This window comes from Pyxicephalus adspersus, chromosome 2, assembly GCF_032062135.1.
Source record: "Pyxicephalus adspersus chromosome 2, UCB_Pads_2.0, whole genome shotgun sequence".
Classification (NCBI taxonomy): domain Eukaryota; kingdom Metazoa; phylum Chordata; class Amphibia; order Anura; family Pyxicephalidae; genus Pyxicephalus; species Pyxicephalus adspersus.
The window spans coordinates 100,520,695-100,538,536 of NC_092859.1; the positions used below are offsets into that span (position 1 = coordinate 100,520,695).

A 17,842-nucleotide genomic window follows, 5' to 3' on the forward strand; every position below is an offset into this window, starting at 1 on the left:
GCCCACCTCACCCCCGCCATCCACCGACGCTGCTGCTCGCATCAGCAGGGAGATGCAAAGCACAATGCAGACCTTCTGCATTGTGCATCGCATCTTCCAGGTGATGCAAGCAGCAATAGTAAATTCCGGGGGTGGTGCCAGCAGTGAATTCCTGCTGGCACCACCCCCAGAATTTACTATTGCTGCTCTCATCAGCAGATAGATGTGATGCACAATGCAGAAGTCCTGCATTGTGCTTCGCATCTCACTGCTGATGTGAGCAGCGGCGTGGCCGGGACCCCAGGTGGTATTTAAAAGCAGATTACTCGGTTAATCTGCTTTTAAATTTCCCACCCGGCCAGGCCCCCTAATTCAGAAACGTCCCGGCATCACAGCGGGACCATTAGATCGCCGCTGCATCGCGGGGCAAAGGCAAGGGGGGCTTTTAAAGTTACCACGAATGGGATTATTGCTTTTTGCAAGTAAAATCCACCCCTAGGGGGGTTAAAGTAATCACCTGGGTATAAACAGATTCAACATTATTTACATCACAGATTTACATTATTTAAATCTAACTGGAGGAACAATGTTTAGAAAAAAATAACTTCAAGTCATACAGAAAATAATTAATTTATCAGTATCTCACATGTGAGTAGAATTCCGATCCACTTTTTTCTCTACAACATTGCTTACATTCATTGAGGTTTGCAGGCATGTGTTCATGCACAGCTCTCCTAAAGTCAACACATGATTTTGATTGGGTTGAGATCAGGACTTTGACTGTGCCATTGAAACATCTTGATTCTTTTCTTCTTCAGCCATTCTGTTGTAGATTTATTGGTGTTCTCAGGATCAGTGTCCTGTTGCATGACCAGTTTCATACAAACTTTAAATTCACAACCAGCTCAATGACTGCAATGTGAGCAGATCTTGTTACTGCAAAACAAGCCCAAATCATCACCCCTCCACAACTGTGCATGACAGTGGTATGAGCAGTTTTTAATGATATGTTAATATGAAAGGATATTGCTCCAGTCCCATGGTTTGTTCCGAACACTGCCTTCAAAACCTACGTTCCTAAGTCATACTAATTCATACTGCTATATGAGGGAAAAGGAGATGTAGCTCTTGGGGTTTTTTTTTTTGCAATTTCTCTGAGCATTACCCAGTCTGACCCTGGGGTGGATTTGCTGGATGACCCACTCCTAGGAAGCTTAGCAACTATCCTAAATGTTTTCCACTCTAAAATTATAGACTTTGAATTGTTTGTAAATGGCCTTATAACCTTTCCCAGACAGACTGACAGCAACAATTGCCTCTCTTAAGATCATTGCTTATGGCCTTCCTCCTTGGCATCCACACATCTGAATGCCCCAAACCAACAAACTGGCCAAACTTCTGCTTTTATAGAGTTGGTAATGATCAGTTAATCAAGTGTATTTTATTAGTTCTACCTGGCTGTCACTTACCATCCTAATTCCTATATAAGTAGTAAGGTAGTTGTACATCATTTTTCACACACTGCCTCTACTGTTTAAATTAGTCTTTGTTAAATAATGACATAGCATAATATATCATGTGTTGTTCATCCGAGTTTAATTGTTAGTTAGTTGTTCATCCAGATTAGTTTTTGTTACATAATGACATAGCATAATATATCACGTGTTGTTCATCCGAGGTTAGTTGTTAGTTAGTTGTTCATCCAGATGAGTTTTTTTTTACTATGTACTGATGCCCAAAACCTTAGAAATAAAAAGAGTGTACATTCTTTGATTCTGTAATGGTAAACCCAAAAGGTTGCCCAAATTCTCAGCATCAATGCTCTGAACCTTGACCATATGACTGTATATCACAAATCAGAAAAAAATCCAGAATGTACTGGCCTCATAATTATCATTGAAGAAATTTCATTAAAGAAATAAAATACTACTCAAACGATTATTAGTGATTCAGCATTTCACAAACAAGCTGATTACACTCCTGTATGCTGCCAAATGTCTGGTGCTACAGAAAAAACAGAATTACCCTGGGATACCGAATGTTTGGTGGAAATCTGTACTACCAATAATCTTGTAAGTAGTATTTTATTTCTTTATCTTAATGAGGTGAAAATGAGAGAATGTATGTGGGGGAATAAACACAACTATAAACCAACATGAGAAAGTGTTTTTTTTTGTGAATTAAGAATTCATTTCTCTCATATCTGACAACCAAGTACATAAATTTGTAGTAATTAAACCTGCCTACAAACCTTTGTATATAGCTAAAAGAGGCAGACATAATGAGATGAAATACAGCTCTGTATTACAATAAACCACATCAAGTAGATTAAATTTCATAATGTGAGTTACAAAAGCTAAAAAGCATTTTGGTTCTTGTCACCAGAGACTTAGCTTTATTAGATCAGATAAGGTGCAGTAAAAACATAAAGAAGTTTTCTAAAGCGTAACAATCATTGCCATCCTACCAAATCTAATCACACACAGAACTGGATGAACACAATCTGGATACTAACTTGACAAAAAGACATTTTGAATTAAAAGAAAACTCAAGTAGCTGAGACAACTATTTTTTAGAGAAGATAAATTTACCCTCCAGCAAACTAGTATTTTAATGAAATTCTTGATAAGGCAGAGCAGTAAAATAACACGCAACATAAGGGGTTCATTTTAATACAAACAAGTAAAACTGTCCCAATCTGCATGAGTTTCATGACCTCCTTTGGAAGCTAGTGGACTGGGTATAACAGTCACAGTCCAGGACGAGCCGGACACAAAAAAACACCCACATCCATAGGAATAATTTTTGTCAACGTAAATCCTTAATCAGTTTTTTTGATACAGTCAACTCTTCCAAACAGCACAATCCTTTAACACTGACAGCAACACAGAATAGTTAAGAAGTCTAGTCAAATCTACCACACCTCCCAACTTGCTGATTACATATTGAAAGAATAGCAACACAGTAGTAGGTCATCACTTTACTCTAAACTTGGCATGTTCACTAGCACTGCAGCAGAGAATCACTTCTAGTGCTGATCCTTTCTTTCCCCACAGGTTCTGTATCACAGAAGATTAAAGGATATTCATAAATTATATTAGCTGCATTTACAAATGTACTGGCGTTGATTAGCGAACATTCGCTAAACTTAGTAAATAAGGTAAAGTTTTGTGGATTACTAATAGCGCAGGTAATAGACAGGTTAAAGGTAAAATGGCCGGGAAACACCATCAATTTTAGTAAAATGCGTTTTTTACCGGGAAATGGTTTTGAGATTTCGTTTAGTAATAAAAAATTATATCTTTTTATAATGTACACATAACTGCACTTTTTGTTAACTATCTGCCAGGGTGTAGGCTTTAAATTATTTATTATTTGGGTTCTAATTTTAAAATTACACTCCAGTTAAAGCTTAGGACCACTGAATGTTTCCAGTCACTGTGCTCTTAGTTGCCTATAACACAGAGAAGACTGAGCCATATGGTAAAACATCAAAAAGTTTCAACACACTTTCAGAATACAGTTCCAACCCAATTTAGATTATGGTAATTGAAACCAAGCTTTTGTTTGAATAAAACGACTGACATAGAGGCACTCTGTAAACAAAGAGGACCAGTAATTACCAGATCTCTTAGTACCTACTGCAGTTTTTCCTGCTGGCTGCTAAGTTAGCACTCACAGTGTGAAATCAGGAATCAAGCATCCAACACTATTAAAATTGGTGTGTAATATAAGATAATTATTTAAAAAACTAAACCTAAGGATTTAAAGATTAAAAGCTGCAATTTCAGCTGTCCAAAAACTATGTTGCTAAATTATAAGTGGCCCAGAATTCAACAGTAAGTGATAAGTGCCCGATACTGTGACTTCACTCCAAAAATAAATGACTCCTCTCCTTGCAGCCAGTTTGCCTAGTAAATCATAGCTCACAGTACGTGAACAGGTGTCTGTGGCTTACTGTTAATTCCACTAAATGTCGGTATTGATGGATGTGAAGTGCAACTATTCAAAACATATGCACTGAAAAAGGACAGGGCAAACTGGGTTACAGCTAGCCTGTGAATAGAGAAAAAGCTACATCTTCTCAGCAAACTTATCTCTCACAAAGACTGCATTGTTAAAAAATAAAATGCGTTTATCAAAAACAAAACACTTAATTGTACTACTTGAAACAAAGAGCCATTTAATATGCAAGCAAAACTGTGTTTTTAGATGAGTGTAAAAGATGTTTAATGAATTTTTTGTGCAGGGCTGTGGACTCAAGGTCATACCAGCAGAAAGCAATTCTTGGGGATTTGGAGTCAACAACAGCAAAAGAGTCCTGATAAATTAAAATTTTAATGAAATAATACAGGATGGTAACACTTCCTCTTTTATAGATAATAGTCATAATGATGTTCCTCTTTTATAGATAATAGTCATAATGATGTCCATATATGAAACTATATAGACTGACAAGCATATATAATTTTGTTCTGATTAAACAGCCCAAAAATTGTTCAAATTATTTTTTTTAGTTTTTGCAGATTTAACTTTGAATTATTTACACTTTTTTTAAGTAATGAACATATAAAAGGCAAAGGGAATACTGGTCAGTCCAGTAATGTGACAAGTAAGAGATCTTTTCTTTGGCAAGCTACCTCAGTGAGAACCAGATACATCCACAGTGGGAACTTGGCCCTGCAAAAAGAATGCACCACATTTATATTGCTGTAGAATTGTGAATATGTCTCCAAACATAAATTTTTCACATGTGATAGCAGTGATGAAATGCATCATGTCCTTGCAATCAACACAGAAAATACATGTTTAGTATATGCAAAATAATGAAGTCCAAATTGGAGGTACTATAAACCAAGAATTTGGAGTTAGGATTGGATTTAAAGGTTTTATGTACTGACTTCCCAGTACTGATTCTGTTGTCCCTACTAAGCACAAGCAGGTAAAAAAAAAAGTGATTTGACCTGTAGTGATATTACTATGCTCAGTTACCTGATGCACATGCTTAATTTTCCCACAATGGGCCCTATTTATTAAAGCTCTTTTAGGCTAGAGAGTATATGCTTTCATCAGTAAACTTGTGTGATCCAGCAAACCCGGAATGGATTTCTTGAAAGTCATTTTTTAGCAAATGTTTTCAAACCTGGACCAGGCTCATTTCAGGTTTTCTGGACAACCCAGGTTCACTGATGGACGTGTATCCTCTCCAGCCTTGGGGAGCGTAACAAAATAAGACTCAAAGTTGTCTATGGTCTGCCCTTTGATTAATGAGACTTTAATGTCTGCCAGGTGTTCAGCAATTACTTCCTACTGTTCACAGTGCAATAGTAATGTCAGTTTTGAGAAACCTTTACAGGGATCAAAACATCTAACATGAAGAAAAGATTGCTGCACTGTTCAAGTCTACAAGCCTGAAAAGCTAGACTGCAAGTATTACCACAACGAAACAGGCAAAGAAAGAGTGGTCTGGCCATTTTGATGCCGTTATGCAATAGTAGAGTACCAGTAAAAGTGACACTGAGAAGGCAGAGCTCTTTACTGGTGCCTCTCAAGATATTTCAGCAAGTGAGGCTGAAAGCTGGTTACTGGCAGATAACAGGTGCAAGGTAAGCAAAGCTTTTGTGAAATGCCACAAAGTGTCTGTTACGCACAGATTTCTTCTTTCTATCCTAACCTTCCCTTGCTGGCAAGCGCCTTTTGAAATTTATTGCAGGATGTCGAAATTCAGTTATGAAACCTCCGCTACATCATAGTAAGCCCTTGATCTTTCCCCTCTTCCGCAGAGGATATTTAAGTAAAACTAAAAAAGTTAGGTTTTATCCTTCAGGCTCTGCAAAAGATTTAAGATCTGGGCAAACAAGAAACTATTAGGTGCAAGCTTCTTGATTCAACAGCATCTACTAAGTGATAGGCTGTACTTCCAACAAAGCATTTCTTGTTCAATTAATTAGAATTTGCAGGGACAAACTCGTAAGCAAATCTGTATATACGTTGCACATTATGCAGTTATGAGTCTCAGTGCTACTTATAGGTTAATATAAAGAGTCACCGAAGCAGCTGAGATCTGGATTGTATTTATCTCTATGGATCTAAACTGTCATCTCACTGTCTATGTCATACTCCATAGCTCCATGAACTTGTTTTCAGTTACTATATTCTCATACTTCCAAAGCTTTCATACATGTTTGTGTTTTGCACTCCCATTCTTCTAGGCTTGTAAAACACTCATGAAAGTATGTTAAACATGTATTCCTATTCACAATGATACTTCACAACAACTAGTCTCTTACTTTGCCACCTTTCTGGATCTTGTAGCTGAATGACAATACACCAACAGATACAAGTTGTGTGGCCGTGGGTATGACAACAATGGCACTGTGCGCCAGACAGGTTTACAATAGATATAAAAAAAGAATAAAAGATTACGGCATTATGGCAATAATGCAGGGATGCCTGTTTTTGGAATAGTACAATGTTGTATTAGTGGAGACACATGTAGTTTAGAAAATCTAGAAATACTGGTCTAAGTCCACTAAAACCACACCACATAGGAAACACAACTGGAAGAACATTTCTTCCAAAGTAGAGGATTTCAATCATAGGGGACAATATTACAGTCCACATTTGGCTGCAATAAAGGAATTAGGAAGCAGCTATGTTAGTCTTTTGGAAAGCAGCTTCTTTAAAAGTGGGAAAACCTTTATTGCAATAAAAGAGGGTACAGCAGGATCTCTAATATGTTTCACAAAAGATTGCTTAGGCTTCAATACACCACCCTTCCAAATGTTTTCCTTCTACATATATTTAAAGCTGCAATGTATTGTGTTGGTTATGTCACAAGCTTCTTCACAGGAATAGAGAGTTGCAGAAGGTCTTTAGGGACCTTAGCAAGACCCCTGAAATGCTATGTTACACAGAAAAGGCAAATTTTTCAAACTAAGAACAAAAAAAATATTTGCAATGACATCTGACAGAAAGCAAATTCAATCAATTATTAATGCAATTAGCACTCACTTAAAACACTACTACACTGTGCAACTTCATAAATACATAATTAGGAAGAAAATAAAAGTGGTCAGAACAATGCAATAGTAGCTCAAGATACAGAAAAACGTTTCCGAAACATGATGCATTATCACTGTTTACACGACGAGTCTCAAAAGGCTTGACCAGGGTTAGCTGCCATATATTTGGTTGAGTGATCTCTAATACCACTCTCTAGAGGCAAAGCTGACAAAACTGCAGGGCTATTTATATTAACCTGTTGTGGTCTAGTAAAGTTATGTTGCAAATCCTTTTCAGTTATATACTGAAAACTGCCTTTTTTCTTGTAGAATCAGAAAAATGCATGCAGTGTTTATAGCAATACATTGTATTAATTAGAAACATGTTTGTAAAATTAGTTACAGGGGCTTAATACTAGTAAAATGAAACCATATTAAAAGATATATTTTTTTAAAGATTATGACATTATGCTGCCAAGTCCAGACATTATGACATTATGCTGCCCATCCAATGCCCTACAGCACTCACTTATAGCACCATTTCCGGTGACACATAAAATGATTAAGCTTTTATAAAAAAAAAATATTGGGAATCTCCCACCCCATATATTAAGATTACAGTCCCACAATACAATCTAACATGGTAAAAGATTGTTCTACCACAGGTCGGATTGTCTAAACATTTAAAACAAGGCTAAAAATGACCATTTCAGATTCACAAGTATGGACACAAATTGTCTTCTGCTACTAATAAACTGGGTGGTACTAGGAATAATGAACCCCTATTGCTTACCCTTTTTCCTTCACCTCTCCCAGAACCCTTTATTTATCTAGACAGCTTCTTTAACATAAAACTTCAAAGACTTAAACACATACAGGAAAAAAAACAACAAAAAAAAAACAGCAGACGTTAATATTAAACTTTTGCACACCTCAGTAACAAAACATGTATGTTCATTTTTATTTTCACAGACCTAAAAAAAAAACATAATGATCACCTGTTAAAGTATATGAGCGCCACCTTCACAACAGGCTCAGTCTGATAATACCTTCCTTGGAAGGAATAATATTTTATGTGCAATTTGGTAAACTATGTTATCTTGTTTGCCCAGAGTATTCCCACAAACAGCACCTCAGAGACCTCCACTACTAGTTCCATGCATTTTAATACTTACTATATATAAATTTTATACACAGCTTAAAACTGCAGCTTAAAATCTAAACTTAAAAATTTACTGTTAAAGATTGTATTTTCTATGTCTGTACAGAATACCAACATAAAAAGGAGTTTAAAACATACATACATGTGAAGTTAGCTGCGTGCCTGAGAACTAAAATTTCCATGACTACATGTACATAAAATGTATGGTTTCCACATAGAGAAAGATCTAACAATATTACACATATACAAGAAAAGGGAACATATAGTTATAATTATATATTAAATAAAAGTAATATTATGGGTACTCTTTAAAAGACAAATATATATAAGTTTTAAGAGAATTTTATTATATTTTTTTAACACACCCACTTTCAAATCATATAGATTCTATAGTGTAATAATCCGAAATTTTTCCATTTTTTACATTAACAAGTGTTCACTTCAACTTTGTGTTCTCCATTTTTAGAGCTCTATTTATAAAACAGGGAATCAAACGTTCCCTCAAACATTGCCTCATGGGAATCTTCCAGGCTCATGTGTTTCAATGGCAGTAATTATTTCCCACAAGGGAATGGCAGATTACCTGTTTTATAAATAGAGCCCTTAGAAACCTGTTTGCCACATTAATAATGAAAAGACCTTAGAAAGTGAAGTAAAGAGGTACTGCTATATTGTAAAGTTGTTGTCTTTATTGTAAAGAGGATATCCGCTTGAATGGAATCACTGATAACTACCTTTGAAAATGGGATGGTAAATTTGGGGATAAATTAAAAAATAGCATTAAAAAAAAAAAGAAAGGCTTCCTTATTTGGCTCCTTATTCTGTTTTTCTCTTATCTGAAACAATAAGGAATCTCTGACTCGAAATAAATGTTTGCCCTTGCAAATTACTGATTTTGAGAGCGTTTTCCATGATCATCTGCATGAACAAGGTCTCTTCTCAATTTTTTATCCTTCCATCCCATCTCCTGCATCCTCATAAGCCATCCTATGCCCACACATGGTACCAAAGTTGGGTTTGGAAACCAACAGACAAGCAATGCAATGGGTTTTGGTCTAACATGGTACATGGTTAGTATTTTCTCTTTAGAGGCCCCCTATATTTTTTATGTTGGAACCACACTCCCAAGTTCTGATTGTTCTTTCCTCTTGCTTTCTGGGTTGTCATACTGTAGGCAGTTTCAAATCTGGTGGACAAATATAGCAATTCTTTTTTGGTCCTCCAATTAATGTGCATGCCATGGGAAGCATATCTCTATTGTGAGCATGAAGAGAAACCCAGGCATATTGGAGTGTTAAAATCCCATGTTCTTAACACTTCTAAACTTTGGCTAAGGAATAGAAATCCCCAAACCCTTGCTTTAGTGAGGTTAAAATAGTATGCATGACATTTAAATAAATTAGAAACTCACAGCAAATAAGTGGACAAAAATGAGAAGCTTCTTAACGTCTAGCATCTGTGAACTGAGTCCATTTACTTAGGGACACTGAATCTTTACCTAGAGTTTATCAGAGTGTGTCTGAATACCCCTGGTGGGAACTTTCACCCACTCCTTCATCCCTCTACTGCCTTTCTCCAATAACCCCCTCTCCTCTTTTCAAGGGGTAACATTTAAGGTATAGGAATCCTGGTCAGCTTTAGATGTGTTCTCTCATTTCAGCTGCCCAGGAATCCTAGTACTTAAACAGTGTGTACCCAATGTCTGTGCAGGATGCCATCATATTGATGGATATGTGAAACCAACAATGGTATTTATGTTATGCTGGCTTCTTGTGGGTTGCTTACTAAGATTGCCCTACCCTTAACTTCTCACAGCTATTAGCTTGGTTGAGTAAATTACCATTTCTTTTTAGTTTGAATGGGGTATGCATTAACACAGAGGGATTATCATTTTGGTATTTATTGGTATCAAGTGCATCCTATGACAGACTAGAGCCCTTGAGCAACTTCAGGTAAGTTGACTGCCCCCCCCCATCACACACACTTAGAAGTGTAGAATGTGTGTGCAATCAACTTAAGTACAAGGACCTAGAATGAGTTTTGGTTTTTTGCTGGGGCTTTCCCTCATATGGATGTGCAACCAACAACTATTGGGTATAGAAAGTATCTTATGTATCAGGAGGATTCATGTTAGTTAAATTTAAGATATTTCTTAGTGATCTGTGATTACTCCTCACATGCAAATTATCATTTTATTGAGTAAACACTTTTTTATACTGGTATTGTTAAAGTCCGTATAATGTTTTCTATGGATCTGCAAATACATAAATTATGGAATATGTAAACAGACATATGACACACAGAACTTTCTCGCAAAATTTTCTGTGTTTACATGTACAAAGTAAATAACAATAAATTAAAATATGACATGATCAGTGAGGGCTTTTTTCAAAGTTTTTATTTAATAAGTAGCCTAAATACCTATTGTAAACTCCTGAACTCTTACTGAAATTCAGAACGTTCCTTCACAATCTGGTTGTATAAACAAACACCTAGGCATCTAAATCTATATCTCAGCTAAAGAAGGGTCAGTTTTTAGGCATTATGGGTGGCTCTTAATAATATATAACATATAACATAACATGTCTAAACTTTCTTATGAGGTGTGATAACATGCATGACTATATTAAGCCATGTAGTAAAGAATAATTGAGAATGGGCAGGTGTCTCACTACTGTCCATTCTCAGATATCTGCCATTTTATGGCCAATGTAAGGTGTAGACAAATTATTATACACAATGTTATGCCTTACCTGTAAGTACTTTAAGCTTTCTAGTGAAACCTAATGTATTCTCCAGCTAATGATATACATAAACTAATGAGAAAATATTAATATACCTAGGTAAATATATGAAATACAAATATATCAACTGTAAACTAAATATGATTTGTTTACAGGGAGAATGGGAAATCAAAAAGCAGATTTAAAATGTATTTTACACCATTTGCTTAACAAATGCTAATGAAAAAGAAAAATATATATGTATTTTAGGGTGTCAGCCGTAAAGCTTCATCTTAGTGTAACATACATAAATTAAGGGAACAGCAGAGATAAGGAATAGCTGTGATCCAAGCTGTGTTAAAATACCAAGATTTTATAGTTTTTACAACATATAAAATTTCTGAATTGTTGGTAATGCAATAGAAATGTGTGGCTTTCATGTCAGGTGAGCATGTAACAATGAAATAGAAAAATCTACAGCAGATGTTAGTACACCTGAAAGTAATAGCAACGGGTCGCCCGCTCCTCTCACTGACCTGATACGTATCCCATAGCCTGATGGTACACCGCAGGGGTACCTCTCTCATCAGAAGATTATTCATCCAACGGAAAGCAAATTGCAGGTATTCAACCTCATATTGATGTAAGTGTCTATGTACATGTTCTGTAACAAGAAAAAAGCCACTTGTTACATCTCAGGATGCTTCACATTATTACACACTAATAATATAATAAATAAGAGCCTTCAGGACAATCATCAACAATATTCCATGTATATAGTTTTAAATCATCATACCTTTGGTACTAGGATTTAATTTTTGGCACAGAGTTTGTATAATCATATTCAAGACAGGCTCACATTAACTTGGAAAATATTCAAGGCAACTGAAATTAAATAAGCTGTAACACCAGAAATAATAGATATTTAATGCTAGGATTAACACAGCTATACGTGAAACAAATACAGTACAATCTTCAAGGTTATAAGAAAATAACCATTTTTAGGTAAACAATATGCCAGTTAAACAGAGTCGGTGTTTAAAAGCCACATCAAAGTAAAAATAAAGGTTTTATATATCATAACCAGTAGGATATGGTTGCGTTGAACAGTAAATTTGGTTTGAGTGCAAAAATTCCACTTTCCTTTTTTCTCTTTTTATTTAAAGAACACATAACAAAGAGTAAATGTAAAAAACATACAGTGCTTCCTCCCCAAACTAGGTACCCCTTACCAAAGCACCAAATAACCTGAACTAGCATAGCTCCAGTAAAATTACAAGAAGAGGTATGACAATATATGAATAAAAACCTAATATGGCATCTAAAATCACAAGCATTTCTAGAAAATAAACAACAGTTCAAAATCCACCATTCACAATAAGGTCCTACACAGCAATGTACTACTGGGGGCCAGACCTCCATGCTTCCATTCCCACCTCTAGATTAGGAGAGGTAATTTCGTCATGTATGTTTGTATGTGTATTTGTCAATACTCCATAGGTTGCTAGGAGTTTTTTGAGCAATTAGCACTTTGTGACTCTCAGGTCAGTTTCAGGTCAGTTGACATCAATGATTTTTTTTATTATCTTCCCATTCTTCCCACTGACCAGCATTGTACGAGGCATTCTTTCCACCACCACCAAACTAATGTGCTGGGGGTATAGTATTTATAGGAGGGGTTCCCTGAAGACCTTAAAGTTAGTTCAAGGGTTTTGCATTGTTAAGAAGGTTAAGAACACTGGTGTATGTATTACATTTTGACTGGAACATCTCATATACTACTTTTTTAACTTTTAACATGCAAAAAGAACTGCTATTATTCTGAATGTGGTTTTCACCATTCTTAACACATAATTTGCCAAATTGTTGGTTATTTTGTGTAGAGGGGACGTTTTGGAGTTTTTTTTCAACTTTTTTTTCCTGTATCCCCTTATATTCCTACCAACAAGTTGTCACAAGTACACATGTCTTTGTTGGGAGATTTTACACTTCCCCTGTTCCAGGTAAAAGCTGCCGATTCCCTGGGAAAGGAAGTAAAAGCAATTTTCTCTAAACAGGAATACAGACAGCAAAAAGATATGAGAGTAGCTTTAACTCTTCCCTACAGAAAGGGGAAAATGCATGTACTAAAATTGTACAGGAACACTTTTTATGGTCTATTTTAGTCAGAATCCAATATACCTACATACAAATATTAGGACTGGGGAGTAAATCCATACAATCAATATCCCTCTAGATGGTGGTTATAAATAGGTTCCAAATCTGAATAGCAAGATTGCATGCCATTGGGCCACCATGCCCATTTGATGAGTTAGGAATGTGATGCACCTATTACTTTATAGTCAACAACAGTAAATGTAGACTGTTAAATCAGGACAGTCACATATATTTCTGGATATTACATACAAAGTATTTAAAGAAAATGTAAAGGAAAAGCTTTCAAGAGAAATTTGAAGCTTGCATTTTGAAATTCTCATTCTGCAAATGCTAGTTTCTTGGATGCCAAGCTGTCTTGCTTCAACACTCTGGGCGGAATTCACTAAAGAAATCTTTAATGTGCATGCAAATGTACACCCCCTCCTACAATTTATGAAAGCTTTATATACCAGTGTTCATTCACCATACTAGTAGAGGAATTTTATATATTATATGGCTAGAGATAGAGGTTCATTTCTCCTAGCTCTAATTCGGCAGCTCAAGACATATCAAACTTATTGCTGTGTAATAAATGGTAATGCAGATGAGCTGTTCCCGGTTCCTGCATCCAGGTATATATATATTTATTTATATGGAACATAGATATATCTATGTAGAATAGAGAGAGATAAATGTATACCTTTTTTTGGTTTTACAGTCTAATGTATGTGAATGCTTATACAATTATGGTATCACTATGTTGTGGTGACATAAAAGAAATTTTAAACACCCAGATTAGAACAAGTGTGCATATAGCTCAGTTATGAAAAGATAGCTTGCAGCTGTAATGGGCTTTGCTGCACACAAATGGACACATAAGCTACAAATTCCATTTAGGGGCTCAGTTCTGGTGGACAATTTCCTGACATGCAGATTTCAGGTAACTGGATTACATGGAGTTTGCTTGACATAGCACATGCTGTCCTGCTTTTTATCCACTGCCTAACATGCTTCTTTATATGCATGAATGTCACATTAGTTTCATAGCCTTGTTTACCTAATTGCTTTTTTTTCTTTTACAATTTTGGTCTTTTTCTCATTTTCAAGCCATCTCCTAAGGTTGTTCATGGCTCATTAAGGATTACTGTCTACATGGTTTATTTTAACTTTTTTTTCAATATTCAGCTGCTGGTAAAGGGATGTAATGTTCTAATTGTATTTACAGTCCTGTGTCACTGTGTATATACTGTTTTCACTTTTCAACATTTTTTTTTTACATATCTACCCGTTTATTTCTTACTTAACTTTGTACGATTTCCCCAAACTCTTTTAATTTTAGTGAGTGTAGGGGTTCTAACTAAATAAAGTTTCCTCCAAACCAGAGTATTCTCTTACAGGTATTTGAAACTCAACCCTCTTTGACTTTTTTGAATTTGTCCTTTTGTTTCGTGCTGAGTATTTTTTTTTACTTATGTTTACACTTTTTTCCAGGGAAGCTGAAAGTGTTGTCTGCATGCACATATCTATCCAGGTCTGATTTTCTGGTAGCACTTGGTCATTCAGGTATACTTGGCTCTACAAGATTGCTTGAATTATTTATTGGTACTGACTGCCCCTGGAAATGACCAAGGATGTATTTCAACATGAGAACAGTTTTATTAGCAGCGTTTGGCCTTACTTATGATAATGTCTGTTAAGTGTAGTTTTGTGTTGTGATGGTTTACCTGAACCTAATTATGTCATCAGCAGTTGTGTTAGTATGATGCTGAGCTGTTGATCTATTGGACAAACAACTTGGTCAAACATGAAGGACAAAAAGAAGAAAACTAGGAGGCAAAGGAGTAACAACTCCAAATCACAGGTCACAACTGCTGCTAGATTGCTGATAATGTAGGACAGCTTGAGGAAAGAAGAATAAACAACAAGGTCAGGTACAGCCAGCCCTGAAAGTAAGGGACACAGGGATGAAAAAAAGCCCATAAAAGCACACCAAAATAAGGTGTTCTGTATAGCAGCAGTAAAATTAAATAAATTAGGTATGCCAAAGAAAACCAGGAGTCTAATTAGCAGACATTGGTCAGAAATATTACACATAAAAAAATGGAGGAAAGAAACAGAAACAATGATGTTTAGACAATATAAGTTTACAAAGCTGAGTGAGCAAGCTGCCAACAACAAAGCAGAAATTCAGGATATCGATTCAGGACATTTGGTTGAATTTTCTTTGTGAGAAAATGCATTTAAACAATTTTTAATCAGTTTTTATAAACCCTTGTACGTCACATCACAGTAGAATCAAGTAGCTGGGTCTGTATGAAGAAAGAGATAGTCCCTACCAAACACTGCGGGTTAAAACTGTGTAAAAGAGTTTTTTTCCTTTATTTTCAATGAGAAATGTACAAACAGGCCTGTCGATCTCAGGGACATGTCTTACAGAGGAAAAAGTACAGCATAAAAGCAAAGACATGGCAACTTTTATACACTTTAAAACATTTGTCTAGACTAACATTTGGAAAGTGAAATGTCAGCCTCCCTCCCTAGCCCACACACCAATTAATGATAAAAAATCAATACCATATTAATTATACATTTAGAATTGTACAGCATTCAAAGAAAATGTAGCAAATAAATATTCTCTGTAAGTGAAGATGAAATCAGTGCAGTGTGCGCATAGTTGGACCACAGTTAGGACTGATTAGGTACTTAAATTCTATTAGTCACTAGAGGATATACATGAAGGTAGACAAACCTGTCTGCCTAATGTATTTGTGGTAATATCTTGTGTATGCTCTTTATGAATAACAGAGTAAACAAGGTTCACTCGCCAAGATGTGCACAGACAAAGCATTAATTCTGCTTTTTTATTGCACTTCTCATAATAAATTGGCCCATCTGAACCACTAAATTGACATACCTCCACAGATAAAGACCTCTGCCCTTTCTCTTATTTTCCATATCTACATACTTGTTCTGGGTTGGTGCATCAGAAGCTATTAAAGGAGGAAGCAAACATCCATGCACCAAGACTTTTCATAGGGTGCCCCAGGAAGAAACTGTTTACTTTCATTCTGTAATGGCCTTCATCATCCTATTTGGCTTGCTCCTACTTTTTGCTCATTTTAAAAAAAGAGTACCCAAAAGCCATTTCTTCTTTTAGCTGTTAAAATCCACTTTTCTATCATTCCTTATCCCTCCTCCTATGGTGTGTTACTTCCCCCAATTCTTAGATTGTAAGCTCTTCTGGGCAGAGTCCTCTCCTTCTTCTGAGTCTGTATCTGTCAGCCATCCCTTGCAGACCCTATTTTTTTGTACCCCACTGTGTAACATGTTGGCTCTATATAAAAACTGTTTAATAAGTTAATAATGATTCAACACATATAAAGAACCGTGCCAATTTGTCTGTTTCAAATGGACATTAAGCTACTAAGCCTTTTAATCCAACTCATAAACCTAATAGAAGCAGGTGCTGTAAAAGATGTAGGTCCAACTACTTCTGAGAGGTGGAGGTTTTGATAGGGAAAGTATTAGGTAAAAGGCTCTCTACTTTTTGTTAAAAGTGGAAATCTTTTAAAAAAATTATCAATTCAGTCAGTCAGACCTTGGAAAAGCATGAAGTTGTAGTTGCTGGATGCAAGGCATAGAATACACGGTAGAAGGACTGCACTTGCAGAAAGCAGCATTTGTGGGTATAATAACAGGTATTTGTTCATGACCCATAAGTGCTTCATAATAATGACAGACCATTTTTCTTACTTTTAAAACACCCAATATGAAAGGCATATTGATATTTGATTGTTGGTTTTAAGTATTATCATTTTAACTGTAAGAACTGTGAGGCTCTAAGATTCACCAGCATTTAGACAAAGATTATTAATGGTCCACTAAACTATGAGCATCACTCGCCAGCTATATTGATCAAGAAAAGCAATGGCAAGTGCTGAATGAATTCATTCTTCCTTGTAAATAATTGTGAGCAGATGCACTTTCGCAGATAAAGGCAATTTTGTTAGCAATATTTCTAAATTTAAATTTTCCAACTCACTAGAAATAAGCATTTGCACATAATGAATGAACAGACAAAAAGAATTATTGTCATCTATCAAGCAAAAAAATATTTTTTATAATATACTTATGCAGCAGTTTAAGATAATAACATTATAGAAAAGAGAAAGGCAATGATAGCTCTAATATTGAAATGTATACGGCTTAAGCAAGTGCCATTAAACACATTTCTCAGCACTTTTACCATTTTGCAGTCATATTTTCCAGCTGCAACATGTCACCTTGTTTCCATGGGGATAAATGATGCCTACCATTGCTGCTAGGAAGACTAATTATCACTGTATATCAAACAAACAAGTTGCGTAAACAAGACTTCTGTTTTTTTTACCATGCTTCAAAAAGGTACTGAGTTTGCTATGCAATAAATTCTTTTTAAGTATTAGTGATAAGAATACAAGTATCAGAGATCCTCAAAACTAAACAATCAGATATGTAATTAGTATTTTGTGGACTGTGCTGAAATCAAATCTGAACAACTTTACACTAAAATTCCATTTAGCAATAATTTCTTAGAATATAATCTTAAGTGATATTTAAGTGGCATATTAAAATATCCACATGTGAAGCCTAGGTGGATAGAAATGATTCGCCCCCTTACCTGTGCCCTACTAGGTCATGCCTTTGGGGAGGTACCTTGCAAAGTACCCTTGTCTTAATGTTTGGGTTCATATGCCTCATCCCCACCCCTGGTGACCCAAGAAAGAGATAGGTGAAATACGGGAAGATCTTATGGTGGAATTGTATCTAGTAATGAAATCAATGGCAATTAAATTGGC

The 17,842-nt window shown here is 35.7% G+C and overlaps 1 protein-coding gene across 1 annotated transcript in view; it reads right to left on the reverse strand.

The window, feature by feature from the left end:
* Positions 1 to 17,842, reverse strand: part of TBC1D22A (TBC1 domain family member 22A) — a 276,396-nt gene that overhangs the window by 85,313 nt on the left and 173,241 nt on the right. The window contains exon 11 of the mRNA XM_072401624.1: positions 11,405 to 11,532. Within this exon, the coding sequence (XP_072257725.1) occupies positions 11,405 to 11,532 (128 nt within the window). The remainder of the gene's footprint in view (positions 1 to 11,404; positions 11,533 to 17,842) is intronic.